The 20,465-nt window shown below is 36.8% G+C and overlaps 1 protein-coding gene across 3 annotated transcripts; it reads left to right on the top strand.

Moving 5' to 3' along the window:
* The first annotated feature begins 5,646 nt into the window (after positions 1-5,646).
* Positions 5,647-15,196, top strand: afg3l2 (AFG3-like AAA ATPase 2). Of its 3 annotated transcripts, none has more exons than XM_084410978.1 (18): positions 5,647-5,831; positions 6,175-6,290; positions 7,030-7,123; positions 7,219-7,299; positions 7,383-7,501; positions 8,094-8,246; positions 8,360-8,434; positions 9,531-9,655; positions 10,312-10,585; positions 10,669-10,806; positions 10,887-11,040; positions 11,253-11,360; positions 11,940-12,065; positions 12,150-12,260; positions 12,393-12,508; positions 12,612-12,812; positions 13,546-13,740; positions 13,856-15,196. In XM_084410978.1, exons 2-18 carry the CDS (start codon positions 6,198-6,200, stop codon positions 14,096-14,098), a joined length of 2,406 nt encoding a protein of 801 aa, XP_084267104.1. In that variant the 5' UTR covers positions 5,647-5,831; positions 6,175-6,197; the 3' UTR covers positions 14,099-15,196. The 3 variants fall into 3 exon arrangements, 2 of the variants coding, with proteins under 2 accessions (XP_084267104.1, XP_084267103.1); XR_014627605.1 differs by lacking the exon at positions 5,647-5,831 and having other exon boundaries at positions 6,083-6,290; positions 13,856-14,177; positions 14,727-15,196; XM_084410977.1 differs by lacking the exon at positions 5,647-5,831 and having other exon boundaries at positions 6,083-6,290.
* The last annotated feature ends 5,269 nt before the right edge of the window (positions 15,197-20,465 follow it).

A 20,465-nucleotide genomic window follows, 5' to 3' on the forward strand; every position in this document is an offset into this window, starting at 1 on the left:
TCCCACTGATCAGTTCAGCATCTTATAAATGCATGCTGTGCCTCCAGCTGCCTGTAGAGGTCATGATAAATTATGCTCACGGTAAAGCAAATCCAGACTGAGATTGAATGTTTGGTTTGTTAAAGTCTGGAGAAGCAGTTCTTAAACTGCACCTGTAATTAGAGTTGTATAGACGCTAGTCATGCCAGTTAAGATGAAAATATGCTGTATTAGTGTGTATTGAATCTGCCAGACAGCACTAATAATTTATAGCCTGGAAAGCAATGAGCTAGTCATGTAACTATTTTAACATTTTTCTGAGTCATTTAACAGATACTTAGGCAGTCTGTTGAAGGGATACAAAGAGAAAGACTGCATTTCTGAGTTAAAATACATAGGCTTGAAATATAGACTTTTTAAGGCTTTGTGCACCTTAAAAATGATATTTTCTCTTCACTTCAAACATAGCCTACCTATAAAACCTGGAACATATATCCAAGTGTTATTGGGTGTTTGTCATTCTCTGTGGTTTGAGGTATTTCCATGTATATAACTACTTTGGCTGGAGAGGTTTAAAGTTTGCCTTTGTCAAAGAATTCCTTTGCTGACTGATAGTGATCAAGGAACTCATTTTACTGGCAAAATGAAATGCTCTCAATGCAGCTCTCATATCTGCTATGTGATAGCTGAAAATAAAAAACATTCCATGTCAAGTGTTTTTTTGTGTGTGTAAAATATATCAGATGCTTTCTGAACAAGCCGCCATGCACTTCAGCCTCACTCTTGACTTGGATGCAAGAGCCCACCGGCAATGCAGAATTACAAGCAAAAAATAAAGTCATTTCTGGGATTTTTAAAAGGGAACTTATTAAATGATCACTCCCTGGTAAGCCAGGCTGACCAACCAGTCACAAGGAAAAAGACAAATATATTTAATGTATCTTCAGTTCCACAAATGTCAATGTCATATACCGATTTTGTGATTGATTTAAGCTTAGAAATAGTTAAATAAATGATTTATTCACGCTGTGCTAATTTCTGTGTATTTTACGATGTAGGCTACAGCATGGAACACAAATGAAGTGTATTCAAAACATCACATCTCCTCTATACAATCATCATGTTTGCTGCTATGTTGCAAGTAGCCTAGATTCGCCTTCATACTGAACTTAAAGTCATCTGTCTTCAAGCCCTCAGTGTATTGTACTTTATGTCACCTTCCAGTTAAGTGAATCATAAACACAAGTATGTAGCACAGAGGGTTAAGCAGGTTCAGAGGGTGATTTAGGGAATTACAAACTAGGACTTGAAAATATCAGGACGGTCAATAGAATAGAATAGACTAAATAATTGTGATTAATGTCATGATTTTATAATCCCTTCCAGGTCTAGGAAAGAAAATGATATGAGTGAGTTGTGTCAATTTGTGGAAATGATTTATTACTGTGGACCCACTGGATTTAAATAAAAGGATGAAAAAGTAGAAAAGTATTTAGTGTTGCTAATTTTCACTGCTGTGACCTAGCAGTGACTTCCCACTGATCATGTGATCCCCGAGAAAACATTCTTAGAAAAATGCTGTATGGACTGTACAGTATGCTGTAAGTTTACTCATTTTTTTAAGTATGCAGCTCTAAAAAAAAAAAACCTGTTGCCTGTATGTCACAGATGATTGGTAATTTTATCCTGCTGTTGTCATGCAATATATGTCACGCGAAGTCAGTGTCTTCACAGGCAGAGCTGAGATCTTAGATATCAAAGATACCTGCCTGGACAAATACAGAAGAATGTCAGTGTTGATTGATGTTTAACTCTTCAGTCATGTTACCGTGAGTGTCTTGTCATCTGTCACACTCAGTATGATTTTGCTTGACCCTGATACAACAATAGTCATGCAGTAGTGCGTATATGGCTGTGTGCTGTTGTGCCAATCAGCAGTCCCATTCATGGCTGGATTACCCTCCAAGCAGCGTCAGCTCTGGGATGAGTGCATTTTAACATTAGGCCAATCTGCAGGCTCAGGAAGAGAGGCCTTATTCCCCAAATCCATCTCTGTGTTGAAGGGGGCCGAGGATAAGACTGCAGACAGAAGGCAGCATTTTGTGCCTTGGCTACAATAGTCTGAATAGTTTGACATATTTAATAAAAGAGGCTACTGTGCATACTGCATTCAAATGTAAATTGAAAAGATGACTGGCTAGAAATATAGCATATGATCCTTTACACACATATATATATATGTATATACACTACATACACACACTGTAAAAAAAGGTGACATTTACAGTAAAAAAAACTGGCAGCTGTGGTTGCCTGAAATTGACGGTAAAAAAATTTGGTTGCAACATTTTAGGTTTTATGGTATGGGGGTGCATCAGTGCAAACTTCGTGATTTGCATGTGTGAAGGTACCATTGATGTGAAGGCGTATATTGGGATTGTACAGATACATATACTGCCATCAAGATGACATCTTTCCTGGAAAGCAAGAAAATGCCAGGGCTCATTCTGCACATGCTAAAACAGAGTGGTTGCAGAAGGTATTTGCTTGACTGGCTTGCCTGCAGTCCAGAATTGTCTATCGAAAATGTTTGGCCCATCATGAAAAAGAGAATAAGACAATGACGTATAAGGACTGTTGAGCAACTTGTAGACTGGGCAAAAATTTAACTTGCAAAACTGCAACAATAGGTATCCTTAATTCCAAAATGATTAAAAAGTGTAAATAAAGGTAATGTGACACATGCCTCTGTCCCAACTTTTTTGGAGCCATCAAAATAAAAAAAAATTGGTCAGGGAAACCATTGTAAATCTTTTCATAATTTTGTCAGTTAAATTAAGGTTAAAGAGAACGAACAAATCACAGATTCTTGATTTTACTGGAAATGCTGGGATTGTTACAAAACCCTAATGTACTGATTAGAAAAAATAAATCAAAATAAGAAGAAACAGTTATTTCAACAAACATGCATCAAATGTGAAGTGTCACGCAGGGAATTCTGGGAATGTCAGTTTACAGTTTTCATAGTAAATTATGCAATGACTTGTTCTTTTTCACTAAATGTAAGGTTAGATCTATTATCGTATTCACAGTACATAGTAAGGAAACTTACTATTAAACAATAAACAGGTTTTTACTGGTTTTTAACTGTTAAAATCACAATCATTACATAAATACTGTATATACACACTACCAGTCCCAGTCAAACGTCTGGCATATTTAAGATTTTTAAAATGTTTTTGAAAGAAGTCACTTAGGCTTCATGACTCCTGTGATGTAAAGCTAAATGCTTCAGCATATACTCCTTATACATCATCATTATGCATCTCCTCATACATCCATGCATCATTACTCCAGTCTTCAGTGTCACATGATCCTTCAGAAATAATTCTGCTGATTTGCTGCTCAAGAAACATTTCTTATTATTATCAATATTAAAACGTTTTTTTGCTGCTTAATATTTTTTTTCAATATTTCCACACAAATATTAATCAGTTAAAAATGTTTTCAACATTTATAATAGAAACCATTATTAATAATTGAGCACCAATAACAACTGGTGATAAGCTGAAGGATCATGTGACATTGAAGAATGGAGTTATGTTTAAAGTAACCACCACATTTGAATGATTTAAAAAAACACAGATAAAAAAATAAATAAAAAATAGTTGTGTAAAAGTGTTGATTGTTGATTCAGATCACTCTTTCATTTCAGGTTCTATATGTGAATTTAGAGGAACTGAAACTTAAAATACATGTCACTGATACTGTGTAACAGAGACATTTAAGGGCTTGTTGGATGTGGGCATGCATGGATTGTTCACAAAATTATCCTGTGAAGACTCTTTCGTAACATTAACCACCTGCAAATCCTCCTATTATTCCTCCAACTATTACACAGATTACTACTATTGTTGGTGTTTTAATAAGTCAACAAAATGTTCTGGATGTTCTGGTTTACTTACACAGTGTGCTGCATTCAGAAAAAATAACATGTTGTTTTTAGAATAAAGTCTTATGTTGACTGTTTTTTATAGACATTTTCATCGGTCTATATATATATAATTTTTTTAAAAAGCATGTCTTTAATTATAACTTATAAATAGAGGATTTGGCCCCTCAAGGGGCAACCTTGCAACAAGAATGTAATCATTCCAGCTGGGCAAGATGAAGTGCCAAGTCAAAGACTTTGGGAAACATGTTACTTCATGCTACGGTACACATTGCTGCCAGCGTTTTGCTCTGTCCTTTACTGTGCCCCTGCTACGACCCTTCTGAGCAAACACTGGGACCATGTTTAAATTTGGCCACAGTCTATGCAGATAATAAATGGATTAGAGAAAAAAAAAAGTAATTATCTTAAAGAATTGTCCTAAATATGAGTATGCTGCAAACAATTGCCCAAATAATTCACTGAAATGAGATAGAACAATTGAATCTTTCATTAACAATAAAAAGTATGTAATCCAGTGAAAACATACCTTTTAATGATGAGAGCAAAAATAATTTATTTCAAAACTCCCATTGACTAACATTTCAGATTAAAATGTTTTCCCATATTGGCTACAAGTCTGATGTCATGATGTCATCATCATGTGAGCTAGATTTTCACCATATCAAGTTTATTTGTACGACAATTAAATGAATGTTTTATGTGAATAATGAATATGAAATGAAACTAAAATGAAGTCATAGCTTTTCCTTGATGTTAGGCTGTCAATTAGAAAGGCTCATTGCCCAAAGTGAAAAAAAAAAAAAGTAAAAAAAGTAAATATATTTAATGGCTCTAAAATGTAAATATATATTCCTTACACCTTGAATACACCTGAGTATATTTAAAATAAGCTTCACTGCGTAGCTATTATAATAAATAACGCTATTAATTTCAAGGTTTAAGGTCTTTATTGTTTTCCTTATTTACTGTTACACTCAAGGGTTTGAAATTAACTTTTTCATCCACTGGCCAATTTGGATACTAAGTTTTTCCTTCAGAACTTCTACTGCACGTACATTTTTTTTTTTTTTTTTTGGAAACGCACAGAAAAAAAAAATGTTTGTAACCGCTCACACCTGTTTATTTAAACTTTGATTTGTCAGCTATTAGTCTCATTCGTTTCTTTGCTCCTCTGGATTACTGGGTGTCTGCCATGTAGGCTACAGGAACATGTTTTGTTCATTAAATGTTCTGATCTGCCTTTGATTTTTATGTTTTTTTATTAATTTTTTTTTATACAAAACATTTTTATATTTATTATACTTAAAATAATTTAGTATATTCGTTTATTTAGTCCCCCCCCCCCCCCCCCCCCTCTTTTTTCACAAATGTATGACTTTTGGAAGTGCAATTTGATTACCATATGCCATTATTAAAGTTGATAATTTTTTAAGCTGATTCATTTTTACTCTTCAAAGTAGGCTACACTTGCAGGTGTTGATTATAATTAATTTACTGTTAGGCCCATTTAATAACAATAAGGGTAAACAATATTTAAAAATTGTATAATTATCTAACATCTGACTAATTAAAAATTAACCTCAAAACATAACAAAAATTAAATAAAAAAATAATAGTCAGAACGTCGTCTCGCGCAGCAACGCTACAGCCCTGTCGCGTCTTATAATTCTACGTTGTAACAATGTTGCGAGCACGTAGACAGCGACGTTGCCATAGTAGAAATGCAACGTGCAACAGACGTTGCCACAACGTAAATGTGTTATGTGTAAACGTGTGTTATGTGCCAGATTCTGCGCAATACGCTGTATTTTTAATATATCATGATGACTCACGAGTTAAGTAACGCTATTTGCGCTAAATCTGCGCAGATTTGACTTACACGAACTTCCCCAGCAAAGTGAGTAAACATTAACATGCCGAAATTGGCTAACGTTAGTGATTTGACAGCGTTATCCGCCATAGCTGATTTTTACCCGCATTTGGCGGGTGTTAATAGAAAACGTGTTCAGAAGATATTTGGATTCTGCTCATTTATTTAATGTAATGTTAATGACACATTTAAGTAATAGAATAAAGAGAACGTGCAGGAAAGTAACAACAGACCACATAGGGTTAACCATAGATATTTACAGAGTGCGTCACCAGCGCGCACCGGAAGTAAATCGCTATGGACCGCAGTCAATTTCAAGTTCATGTTGTCAAAACTTTTCGTCCGATGTCTTGTTTTCTGTATTGATCAGAGTCACAAGCGCACCGTGCCATAATGGCACACCGATATCTGCATCTGTCAAGAGGCTGCAGGAACCTTCTTCACGCTCTGCTGCCAAATGTCAGATCAACAAACCGCGTGCAATCGGTAAATGTGCAGCTTGACTGTATTTCAATGGATCTTTCATCATCCATGGACGCATCACCCCTTCCCCATATGCTGTGATCTGATATTACAAATACGCATTTTATCATTCGTGTCATCGGGTTGTCTTGTCTGATGCAGACTGCTGTGTTATAGACCGGAGAGGTTGATAGTAAACAAAGGTCGGCCTGTATGACATTGCGTTGGGTAACACGTTATGTCACAGTTCTTCACATTAAATCTGTTATACCGTCAAATCTAACGAAGACAGCTTCGAAAACTACAGTCTGTGCTGTTGATGCTGTTGCTCGGCGTTGCTTGTCTAATGTTTCAGTAATTCGTGTAAACATTGTTATTATATATCTAAAAACAATTCAGAACCTTAGTGGCATTTCACTGCTTGTTTTCATAGTATCTGTTGAAAATAGTTGAAATGACAATCTTTAAAAGCACTTTTACACTGAAAAGATACTTCAGGCATTTGAGCTTTACTGGCAAAACCCTCAAGAGAACCAGTAAACTGCAAGTTCCTTCAAGAGCAATGAACACTGTCAACGCCACGGTCTTCTTTCAGTAAACCAAGGAAAGGCTTTGAAACATAATATTTTCAGTGTGGCAATCTGAGGAACCCAAATTTTCATTGAGTATCGTTTCATTTTTACAGCAGTCTTTTGTTCAGCAGTCTTTTGTTCAGCAGTTGTGATTATGTATATTGATCATCTCATTGTATTTGGTTTCGAAGGTTCAGGGTGTTGGAGAAATCATCCTAGACAGAAGATCCTTGCTCTCTCAGGTCTTGGGCACCTATAGAAGATTATACTCAAAACCTCCCAAAGGTGTGAAAATCACATGAATTCTGACATTGAGGTGCTTAAAGCTGGGTCATACCTAGACTTTTCTGCTAATGGCATTTTATCTTCTTGCCTTGAAGGATTTGAAAAATACTTCCCTAATAATAAAAATGGTGGTCCAAAAAATGGTGAGCCCAAGCCATCCAACGCAGAAGTCAAAGGTAATATCTTTGATAAGCTTATAATGCAAGTTAATAGGCTTTTATATGATGCCATTCTGTTTTCTGTATCTGTTTTAACCTAGAGCCCAAACCAACCAATGCTCAGAAGACCGCTGGTGGAGGTGGAAGTAGTGGAGGAGGTGGAGGAGGAAAAAGAGGGGGGCGGAAAGATGAATCCACGTGGTACAGCCGTCTCCAAAAGGTTAGTAATTATTATTATTATTATTAGTAATTTTTAAAAGCTTGTTTACTACTCTATTTACTGAGGCAGATATCATGATATTTACCCCGAGTACTTCTTTTATGATTTGATAATCATATCTTACTACAACATTCATGTTATTTTGAATGTATTTTTTATTGATTTAAAAATGAATTCAAACTTAAATGGTTTTGAAAAATATCTTGACATGCACATCATGTAATTTCCCAGAGCACTACTTCAAAACTCGTGTAACAGAAGTAGCGACAGATCTTTTCTTTCGTATTGATTTGCACATCCCAAGTGAAAAGGATTCTCGAAAAAGAGAGGGATTTGGTTCTGTCCTTCAGTTGTTGATTGGACGAAGGGGTGGTTTTAAGCAGACTAAATGAGAGAAGTCACCAGAGAGAGAGGTCTTCCGTTTCACCAAAAGATTGAGTTATGACGTTTTGAATTACAAGGTCAAACAAAAAACGACAACTTGAAACATGGATGAATCGTTTACAATAATATCAAAAACATTCATAGGGTTCATTTCTATTTCATTCAGATTTTAAACACAGGCCCTTATTTCTCTGTCACTCTCGTGCAGGGTGATGTGCCGTGGGACGATAAAGAGTTTCGTTTGTATTTCCTGTGTGGAACGGCCTTCTGGGCAGCTGTCACATATTATTTCTTCTTCCGAGATGGAGGAAGGGAGGTCACCTGGAAAGACTTTGTAAATGGTTACCTTGCTAAAGAAGTGGTATGTAATTACTTGAATTTAATGATCTGAGTTTTCAATTAATGTTGTTTGATGTTTCTTTCTAGCTGCACTTAAACTTTGATCTGTGAAGTTATGTATTGTATCTTTTCTAGGTTGACCGATTGGAGGTTGTAAACAAGCGATATGTAAAAGTCATCTTTACCCCTGGTAAAACTCCAGTTGATGGGGTGAGTTTAAGGTGATAGGAGGATGTGTATAATTTTTAGATAGTAATGGGTAACCAAGGCAATGGCTATATAATCAAACATATAAATATTTCAGCCAGCACAGATTAGGCTGACATACACTGCCATTCAAAATGTTGGGGTCAGTAATGCTGTTCTTTTGAAATTTCTATTCATCAAAGAATTCAAATGTATTAAGCAGCACAACTGTTGAAAACAGTGTCACACTGAAGACTGGTAGCCTGGGTTTCCCCATGCTGCCTTCTGCACAGTGCGATTTTATTCACGCTGCTACCAGATTTTCCCCTCAAAAAGGGAACCAATCACAGAACAGGGAGCGATGACGACGTCTATGCGACACACCGAAGCAGTTTGTTTATATCTATGGATCCAACATGGCATCAGACGCGAAGTTACCTTTCGATGCAGCCTTAGATAGTGTTCTAAGTAGTTTAGAACGCAAGTTTATTTCGTCTTCTTCCTCGTCGAATTTCTGTCGCTCTACATTTTTTACATTTATTCATTTAGCTGACGCTTTTATCCAAAGCGACTTACAATTGCTATATATGTCAGTGGTCGCACGCCTCTGGAGCAACTAGGGGTTAAGTGTCTTGCTCAGGGACACATTGGTGTCTCACAGTGGATTCGAACCCGGGTCTCTCACACCAAAGGCATGTGTCTTATCCATTGCGCCACCACCACCCCATACATACGTCATCTGGTATAATTGAAACGATTGGCTATGAGCTACGTACATGAAAATGAACATGTGGTTCCCAGACCACGAGGTCTGACGTTAGCCAGGCTAGAAGACTGGAGTAATGGCTGCTGAAAATTCAGCTTTGACATCACAAGAATAAATTACATTTTAAAATAAATTGAAATCTTATTTTAAATTGTAATATTTCACATTAATTATTTTGGATAAATACAGTCAAATAAATTCAGACTTGGTAAGAGAATTCTTTCAAAAACATGAAAAAAATCCTACCAACCACAAACTTTTGAAAGGTAGCGTATGTACGTTATTAATTTCTCAGGTCTATAAAGACTATCATGATAATGACACACAATGAACTGTGATCCTTTCTTCAAACAGCAATACGTGTGGTTCAACATTGGCAGCGTGGACACATTTGAGCGGAACCTGGAGACCGCTCAGCTAGAGATGGGTATTGAAGGAGAGAACAGACTGCCGGTGGTCTATTCCACAGAAAGTGATGGGTGAGACATTGACTTAAATGTGCAATTATACATTACCTAATGGAAGCAATTTAGAGATAATGTAAAGATAAAGAGAGGAAAAGAGAGGAAATCAGAATTGATTTTGATTAGGGATGCACAATTAATCGGTGAATCTTAATATTGTCAGTGCAGCACGGCTGATTGGTAGTAAATGCTGCTCCATCTGAAAGCCAGAGGGCGCTCTCACACACACACGCCAAATATGTCCCGACTGCCTTTTTCTATGCAAGAAGCCACATCATATCACAGAGGGATGCTCAACTGTCGTTATGAAGTGAGTTTAGAGTAAAAGCATGTTATTAAATGTTGTCTTTTGTTGGACAAGAGTTTCATAAATGCTTCTCATGTTTGGAAAGATGTTTGACGCGTGTTGCTTTTCAAATGCACGTTATAAGGGACTCAAAACTCACAGTGCTTTCAGATGGAGCAGCGTTTACAGAGCCGTACGTCAATGACAAGCTGCGCATAATAACCGCAGTCTTTGCGATTTCAAAATCGCGATAAGCCAAATCGGTTTAAGTGCGATTACATGGAAATTGCGATTAATCGTGCAGCCCTAACTGTGGTATCCTCCGTCAAACCAACGGCTTAAATGCTGCACAATTTAGTTTTTCTTATTCTTCTGTCATTTTCAGGTCGTTCCTCCTTAGCATGTTTCCCACCGTACTGATCATTGGGTTCTTGCTGTTCATGCTGAGGAGAGGGCCAGCCGGAGCAGGGCGGCCGGGGAGGGGAATGGGTGGGCTCTTCAGTGTCAGTGAGACTACTGCCAAAGTACTACGAGACGAGATAGACATCAAGTTCAAGGATGTGGCGGGCTGTGAGGAGGCCAAGCTGGAGATCATGGAATTTGTTAACTTTCTCAAGAACCCAAAACAGTACCAGGATTTGGGTGCCAAGATTCCAAAGGTTTAAATAACATTGCATAACTGGTTTGTAATTTAGTAAAAGTGAACTGAGATTTCAACAGACTTTTTAATCCACTTGTTTAGGGGGCTATTTTGACTGGACCCCCGGGCACAGGAAAGACGTTACTAGCTAAAGCGACTGCAGGAGAGGCCAACGTTCCCTTCATCACTGTGAATGGATCAGAGTTCTTAGAGATGTTTGTAGGGGTTGGGCCAGCCAGGGTAAGTGCTTTTTCTGTATCCTAATATGAGCTTTATGGTCTTCAGCAAACTTCACAGTGTGACGCTCTCTTTTTGGGTAGGTTCGGGATCTCTTTGTATTAGCCCGGAAGAATGCCCCATGCATTCTCTTTATAGATGAGATCGACGCTGTTGGAAGAAAGAGAGGCAGAGGCAACTTCGGTGGACAGAGTGAACAAGAGAACACACTCAACCAGTTACTAGTTGAGATGGATGGTTTGTAGTTTCCATGATTGAGTAGTGCTTTGATTTTAGATGTTCTTATACATTATAATGTCTTTGGGTCGTAAATTGTAATCCAATTATGATCATTTTATTGGTCTCAAACTCTAGATCTTTCATGTGTAGGATCATAGCAATATTTAAAGTCGGTAATACGATGATTTGATGTAATTATATGCAAATGTTTATCTTTCTCTCCTGTATAGGATTTAACACTGCTACCAATGTTGTAGTGCTGGCAGGCACCAACAGACCAGATATTCTAGATCCAGCTCTGATGAGGCCTGGGCGTTTTGATAGACAGATATACATCGGTAAGTTTCTCTTTTTTTTTTTTTTTTGGTTAATTCACTCATTAAGTGAGAATTTATCATTTCTAAATAAGTATATATGGTACTACCATTCAAATGTTTGGGGTCGTTAAGATTTTTAAAAATATTTTGGAAAAGCCTCTAATGCTCACCCAGGCTGCATTTATGTGTTTAAAATACAGTAAAAGCAGTAATATCGTGAAATATTATTAACATTTAAAATAAATGTTTTCTATTTTAATATATTTTCAAATGTAATTTATTCATGTGATGCAAAGCTGAATTTTCAGCAGTCATCGCTCCAGTCTTCAAATATGCTGATTTGGTCAAGAAACATTTACTATTAACAATGTTTTTTAATGTAAATTATAGTTCAAAAATGTTCAGGATTCTTTGATGAATAGAAAGCTCAAAAGAACAGCATATCATTAGAAATCTTTTGTAACATTATAAATGTCTCTTCTGTCACTCTTTATCAATTTAATGCATCCTTGCTGAATAAAAATATGAATGTTTAAAAAAAAAAAGACATCAAATTTTCAAATGGTAATGTGTATTTTATATAATGCAAAATAATTGCAGGACCACCGGATATCAAAGGCAGAGCCTCTATATTCAAAGTACATCTGAGACCACTAAAGCTGGTTGCAGACTTGAACAGAGAAAATCTGGCAAGGAAAATGGCTGCTCTAACACCCGGTTTTTCAGGCATGTAAAGACTTTTTATACCTTTTATTTGGGTTTCAAAAGTTGTTTATGAGCTGTCAACTTAGCTTCACTGCTCACTGACAGGTGCGGACATCGCTAATGTGTGCAACGAGGCTGCGCTAATTGCAGCCCGCCACCTTTCTGACGCCATCAACCAAAAACACTTTGAGCAAGCCATCGAACGAGTAATTGGAGGTGAGTATTTAGAAAATTGCACTTTAATTTTTGGTTGACCATATTTATAGCAAAATGTGATATTACAATATTAGACGGCATGCATAGTTTTGGTGTGAAGTTCATATAATTAGAAGCTCTCTGCATGTTTAGGTCTTGAGAAGAAGACACAGGTGCTGCAGCCAGAGGAGAAGAAGACCGTGGCTTACCATGAGGCTGGTCATGCTGTTGCTGGCTGGTTCCTTGAGCACGCTGACCCTTTGCTTAAAGTAAAACTCCCACTTACTCACCTGTACTTTAATACTCTTGATGCTAATCTGCACTGAAACTGTGCTTTTTCAGTCTACTCAGTCATATCGTTGGTCATTTCAGGTGTCCATCATCCCGCGTGGGAAGGGTTTGGGCTATGCCCAGTATTTGCCTAAAGAGCAGTACCTTTACACCAAGGAGCAGCTGCTGGACAGGATGTGCATGACGCTGGGTGGACGTGTGTCTGAGGAGATCTTTTTTGGCCGCATTACCACAGGAGCACAGGATGACCTGAAGAAGGTGACACAGAGTGCCTATGCACAGGTGGGTCACACATTTATCTGATTTGATCGTTGGAAAGTATCATTGGTGGTTCATACATAGCAGTGGATGATTCCTGACATTTTGATTTGCATTTGGTAGGATTTGACTAAATTTTACTTAATTTTGAATTTGTGCTGTTTTACTGCGTTTAGGGCTGACTCTATACTATTGAAGGCTTTATTTGAAAAATGTCAATAAAAGCTTTTTGTTATATATTGTTTTATTTTCATATTCATTTATTTTCAAGAATGAAAGAATGCATTTTGACAGGAAAATATAGTCAAATGTATATATATATATATATAGTCAAATTTTAGTGCTTGTAAAAAAAAAATCAAGTAATCATGATCAGTATATAAATACACTACTGTTAAAAGTTTGGGATATAAAAAAAGAAATAAAAAAATTATACTTTTATTCACAAGGATAAATTAAACTGACCAAAATGACAGTAAAGACATTGATAATGTTTCAAAAGATTTCTATTTCAAATTAGTTTTGTTCCTTTGAATTTTCTATTCGTCAAAGAATCGTTAAAAAAGAAGAAACAAGATCAGGGTTTCCATTAAAATATAAAAATATAAATATTTATTTATTTATCACTTCTTATAAAAAAAAAAAAGTTTTTTATGTATATTTATATTATTTAACCAGCTAATGTAAATAAAATTGATGCATGTTTAAAAATCATTCCACAGACCCCAGCTGAAAACTGTTACTCTTCCATCTACAGATTGTGCAGTTTGGCATGAATGAAAAGGTAGGGCAGGTGTCATTTGACCTGCCGCGGCAGGGAGAGATGGTTCTGGAGAAACCCTACAGCGAGGCCACGGCACGCCTCATCGACACGGAGGTCAGAAACCTCATCGGCATGGCCTATGAGCGCACACATCAGCTGCTCTCTGAGAAGAAAGCTGAGGTGGAGAAGGTACGGCAGGCCATTACCAGGATCAATGCATTTTACATTGAGCCGTTTTATCACATCGTCATGTCAAAAGAACTGTGTACAGAGAGCAACAGTAATTCTCTCTCTTCACCACTAGGTGGCACTGCGTCTACTGGAGATGGAGGTGCTGGATAAGAACGACATGGTGGAGCTTCTGGGCCGAAGGCCGTTTGCTGAAAAGTCAACATATGAAGATTTTGTGGAGGGAACGGGGAGCATGGACGAGGACACATCACTGCCAGAGGGCCTGAAGGACTGGAACAAGGAGCGAGGCAGCGAGAAGGAGGAGAGTACGGAGGAGCAGGTGGCCCGACAGATCACTGGTGGCATGCCCTTCTGAGGATATCCGTTCACTGTGACCCTGAAGGGTCAGAGCACTTATTTATGAGATGGGAAAGGCTTGTCTGACGGACACTGAGGCAAGTACCCCGTTCTTCAGGAGAGCTGTTATTTAAGGGCTCTTACTGGGTAGAAAGCATCGGACTTATATTGTGTACAGTAGGGTGTTTATGAAATACAAAGTTGAATGTGCAGAAGTTAATTGTGTTTCAGCAAAGTTGAAACAGCTTTGAAAAGGATCAGAAAATCTTCTGTTGAAGGTGAAATGTATTTTATGTGACATCTCAGCGCTTTGCCAAAAAATCAGGCAAAAGAACTGTAGCTTGTCAAAAAATATTCTCTAGTCATTTAAATCTTACCCATCAATGACCAAGAAGAAATACAATATATATATATTTTGATGTTTAACAGGAAACATGTTGCATCACCTGACATGCACAGGTTTTTCTTTCTTTCTATACATTAAGAATCCAGTTCAAATCTTCCTCAATTTCGTGAGCTTTCTGAAAGTTCTTTTTGCAGTGCTGTTTGCTTACTGGCTGTCTAAATGACTGAAATATACGGTTATGAATGTTGTAAACATAGCACAAAGTCACTCGTGTTAACTAACATACTCTTTTCTCTCACAGATTTGCACTGATATGGATGTCAGGCTTTGGTTTCCATGTGATTTTATGCAGTTTATGATCACATCCTGTAATTGAATGACAGAGCAGGTCTTTTCTGCTGTTGAAGTTTATTTGGATCATTTATGGCCCCGGGGCAGCTGCTCTCTGTGGTACAGACTGATTAAACTCTAGCTCAATTCGAAATAGTCGCATTATAAGCCGCATTTGCAATGAAATAGGATGCAAACATACACAAATGCAGGAGCAGTGAGTAGTTCATTATGTTGATGATGAGCTTATGAAGTTGTGTGATTTTGAGATTCAGTGTTTATTCTACAGTACAAATCCAAATCACAAAACAAGCTTTGAGGGTTTAAACCTTTTGTGACTTCAGCAGGTATTGCTTGATTCTACATCTAAATGTGTATTTTGTTCTGTGAAAAAGGTCTTGAACATGTTCAATAACCTGAATAAATCTACATAAACTTTAAGTTGTTTTTGTTTAGTTCTTGATAACTCCATGTGTGGCATGAAATGACTTGTTTTGTTTGGGACGTGGACTTCAAATTTCGAAGAGATGCACAGATCCACGGCTTCAGACAGCAACAAAAATAAAAAAATCAAGTTTGCACTGATGAATAGGTAAGCTTTGAAAATAGCTTTATATAATGTTTTATCAACTGGTTATTTGATTGTGTAAAATGGTGGTATGTCCCCCCTTTAATATATATATATATATTTATTAAACAATTAAAAGTTTTTAGTAACAGAAATAAAGCCAATATAAAATTTAGATGGAACAACTTAAACTTAGAAATCTTGCCTCTGCAACTAACTGAAATAAGTTTAAGTGCTAAAATTACATTGAAAAATAAATGCTTAAGGATTTACTTTGAAACAATTTTCACTCAAATATTGCTCATACATTTCGCAAAGGAAAAAGCATGTTACACTAAAATAAATGAAATTTTGAAGTAGAAACACTGAAATAGTATTTTCGGTAACACTTTACTTAAAGCCTTTATATAATGCATTATAAAAGTATTTTTAATGCATAAATGATGCCTTTTAATGCACCTTATAATGCATTGGAAATTATGAATAATTGTTACCACAGTTGTAATACATTACAGTACTTGTCATTTCTATTCATTGTTACACCTTTAGAAAGTATACTGGATTAAAACACGACAAACAACCAATTTCAGATGTAACAAGAAATCTGCAAATATTACAATGCATTTTAACTTTGTTTAAAATTATTTATGAAAAGATATAATCAATTATAACGTACATTATAAATACCTTTTATAATGCATTATACACGAAGGCTTTAAGTAAAGTGTTACCGTATTTTCTTGTAAAATGTACTCCAGTAATCTTTTATTTACAAAAAGAAACACTATACTACTAAAATAACACTGATTTACATAACAAATAGGTTACAGTCAGAATCAAATTAGAACAAATTTATACTAAAAACCATTAAAAAGTATTCTAGCTTGTGTATCCAGTGACGTAATGAGCTAAAGTGCACCTGAACAACCATTTTTTCCCCAAAAGATTCTGCCATTTGTCAACTGAAGTTTGAAAAAAGGAGTAATTTGGCTCCTACACATTTCCTTTTAAGGGCCGATGGCACTCTCGTCATTTTGTTTGTCTGGAGCCCTGTGATTTTAACGAGGAGAAATTCCACTCTTTGTTTTGAACTGTTGCTGGAAGCAAATATGGATCATAGTTTTTCTCTCAACAATTGCAGCACCCTCATGGGAATCTGGTAATGTGTTCAAAGAAAGCATGGGCTTCAAATTTGTATTCACACGAGCGTTCGTGATAAGCGTTCAAAAATACACCACAGCCCACTTCCAATGGCGTAACATTTACTGGAGCGCTCCGTTTAAACATCAGTATGAATCAGCCGCTCGCCTGCCGGGGAGGATGTCCACATTTAGACCAGGCAAACATGAAGAGGCTTCCCTCGCTGTCTCCTCTGATTCAGCACTAAATGAAAGTCTTCCCCACACTGTGACATCACCTGCATAGATTAGCATCTCGCCTCGGGAAAGTGGGAACTGCTGGAGTCAAAATCATACTGGAAGAGCTTTACAAAGTCAAAGGAGCTTTTAAGTCACCATTTGAGACATTTGTCCTTGTCTATATATATGAGGGGTGAGCTGGATGATTTTATACAGTTTGCAATGATCTTACCTGGACAGGACATTGGACATTTTGTGTGTTCAATTTAGCAGACCTCGCCTGTATCATTTTCTGGTCAGGTCAAATCATCCTCCTTGAAAGTGAAATGTGTCATTTCTGCACCAGTATTGTTTTTAAAACTATAATCAGAAGTGTTGGAAGTCATTATTTTCGCAATTCAGAAATGTGCCACAGAAATTACACAAAATAAAAGTTCTGCCGTCATTTACTCCCCCTAATGTCGTTCTAAAAAATGTTTCTTCTGCTGTGGAACACAATATAAAGAGGAATGTTTTTGTCGATTCAATGAAAGTCAATGGGGTCCAATGTTGTGTTTGGACCTCATTGACTTATATTGTATCGACAAAAACAGTTGAAACATTCTTCAAAATATCTTCTAATGTATCGAAGTGTGTGTGTTTTCTTTAAACCATTACCTTTACCATGTACATGACTACACATTGTTTTTATAGGCATTATGTTTATATAGATAAGTATACTGTTCTGAGACAAAGTTATTTTTCTGTTCTTATCTACAATACCTTTTAAAAGTTTTTGGAAAGAAGCCTTTTTTCATACTCCAGTCTTCAGTGTCACGTGATCCTTGAGAAATCATTCTAATATACTAATATGGTGCTCAGGAAGCATTTATTATAATTATCAATTTTGGACTGTTTTCAACTTTTTTTTTCAGGATCCTTTGATGAATAGAAAGTTCAAAAGGACAGCATTTATTTGAAATAGGAATCTTTAGTGACACTAAATGTCTTTACTATCACTTTTGATCAATTTTATGCATCCTTGCTGAGTAAAAGTATTAATTTCTTTCAAAAACAAACAACTTATTGAATCGAAACCTTTAGTATACATGTGTTATACGATGTTTATCTCTAAAATGACTGGCTGTTTGCATTGCGCAGCAAGTTTACAAGGACTTTAGGAAGTTTGAAGAAAACTAACTGTTACTCATTCTGACAGAGAATCTCTCACGGACACATGTAAAAACGTGATCGCTTCAGGAGATGCAGAGGCAGTTGGCAGTGAAAGTTGCAAACATGACTGCAGGTGATTCATTGGTGATGATCAGCGTCTGGTGGAGCAGGTAGAGTGATGAAGAGAAAGAGCGAGGGATCCCGCCTACCATCAGTACCACAGCGTCACTCAGCGAGGCCTGACTAATACAGAAGTGTAGTAGTGGGTGAGGACTATCCTGCCAAAACTCACACACACACCAACTACTTACATCCTCTTACATCATCAGACTCAGTTATGACACCATACCATAACACGAGCACGAATACTACAGCAAAGAGCCATTTTTAACAACTTTCAGAGATTAGTTGTCATTTGTGTTCTGAATTCCAGATGAGGAAAGAACAAAAAAGGCCTGTGGGTTTGATTAAAGTTATCGAAGGAATGATACACGCATTTGTAAAATGATATAGAAGTCGAAACACGTGAGAATGCACAGATGATGAAGCCTGTCTTACTCATTCCCAGAGTCCCTCTATGTGTCATCTATAGAGAGAGGAGGCATGGCAGGCAGTAGGATGTGTGATGACACCACCTTATGGGAACCTTCAGAAATAGCAAACTCACCACACACGCTGCCCAGGCGAACATGTGGCAATGCTAAGAATAAGTGTTTAAGAGTTGAGAAGGATCTATTGGAGTGTTGTGTTCCTTTCTATGTGTTAACAAGACCAGGAATAGATATTTCGTTTTTTTGGTTGAACTCTCTCTTTAAAGGGACAGTTCACCCAAAAATGAAAATTGTGTCGTCATTTACTCACCCTCAGTTTGTTCCAAACCGGTATGAATTTCTTTTTTTCTGCTGAACACAAAGGAAGATATTTTGAAGAATGTCAGTATAACCTAACAGTTGTGGGGCACCACTGACTTCCATAGTATGGGAAAATATCTTTGTGAAATTCATACAGGTTTGGAACAACTTGAGGGTGAGTAAATGATGGGACGATTTTCATTTTTGGGTGAACTATCCCTTTAAGCTGTTAATGACTATTAGATTGAGTCTTTTTTATTTTATTTTATTAGCCCTACTTCAAAATGTTTGACAGCGTCCACAATACACTCTTAAATCAAAGCAAGACATCATGGCTGATTAGGCACAACATGGAGGATTAATGATGATTTTTTTTTTTTTTTTTTTGGATCTAAACAGAGACTATATACTACCAATGTACAAGTTTGTGGTCAGTAAGTTTTTTTCTTCTTTTAGAAGAAGAAACATTAAATAAATAAAAAAGTGTTCTTTTATGAAGAAAATGAACTTTCTATTCAACAAATGTATCCCAGTTTCCACAAAAAAATGTTAGGCAGCACAACTGTTTTCAACATGGATAATAATAAGAAATGTTTCTTGAGCAGCAAATCAGCACATTTGAATGATTTCCGGAGGATCATGTGACACTGAAAACTGGAGTAATGAGAGACAGATTTCACAATATCACTGTTTTTATTGTATTTTTGATCAAATAAATGATGCCTTGGTGAGCATAAGCTACTTCTTTCAAAAACATTTTAGATGTTTTTTTTTTTTTTTACCTATGCAAACTTTGAATGATAGTGTGTGTGTGGTTCATAAGGTTGCTATAGCTCACCTGACTTTGACTTTCACCTACAGCCATCATGATTGAGTGTTTTTAAAAGTGAAGCACAGGAGGGACTGAGTTATTCTATGAGTAATGTTTGTTCACAGGAGCCAAGGAATGAAAGGTGAGAAAGCGTGCATCTGTCTGACACACACACATCGTGGCTGACTAACAGCCCTCATTGGTCTCTGGAGGCGCGAGGTCTGAACTCCACAAACATCTGGAGAAACGCTGCGGTATGTCTGTTCTGCAGTCATGAACATTCCTGTGCTAAATCGCCTTCTAGGGTTTTTTTTTCTCTTAATTGTTCTGGGGTTTTTGTGTTGCCTAGTTTACTGTATTGTGGGATAACTGCTTAAAATCATTTGAAATGATAGAGAATGCACGTGTTACAACCACAAGAGGGAGTCGAGTGATGTCACTGCCATGCATCACTATGATGTTATAGATACAGACATGAAATAAAAAAAAAAGATTAATGTAGGATTCTAGGTTTATTTACATTAGCAGCAATGTATTTATAGCAAATTTAAATTCTTATAAATGTTAGTCCTGACTGAATGATTTATTAAATATAACAGTCTTGGCATTTTCAATGCTCATTTGATGTAGAAGAAGAGCCTCATTACCTTCCCATGTCTTTTTCTATGAAAAGCGTGTCCGTATGCTGTGCGTGCGCCTAACTGAGCATGAATGAGTCGTTCGGTGTGTTTACACGTGTGTTATGCACACAGATAGCCATGATAATCATGTTGAATCCTCTACTTTTCCCTCCTCATGACATTATTCCACACAGTTAGCCAGCCTGCACAACAGGTGCCGACGGATTGATGGCTGGAGAGATGAATGATTGGTGGGAAAAAAGAGAGAGAGAGAGAGAGAGAGAGAGAGAGCAACTTAGATTCTCCGGAGGAAAAAAAAAATGGTACATGTTACTGGAGGAGTCACTGAA

This window comes from Rutilus rutilus (genome assembly GCF_951802725.1).
Source record: "Rutilus rutilus genome assembly, chromosome: 6".
Lineage (NCBI taxonomy): Eukaryota > Metazoa > Chordata > Actinopteri > Cypriniformes > Leuciscidae > Rutilus > Rutilus rutilus.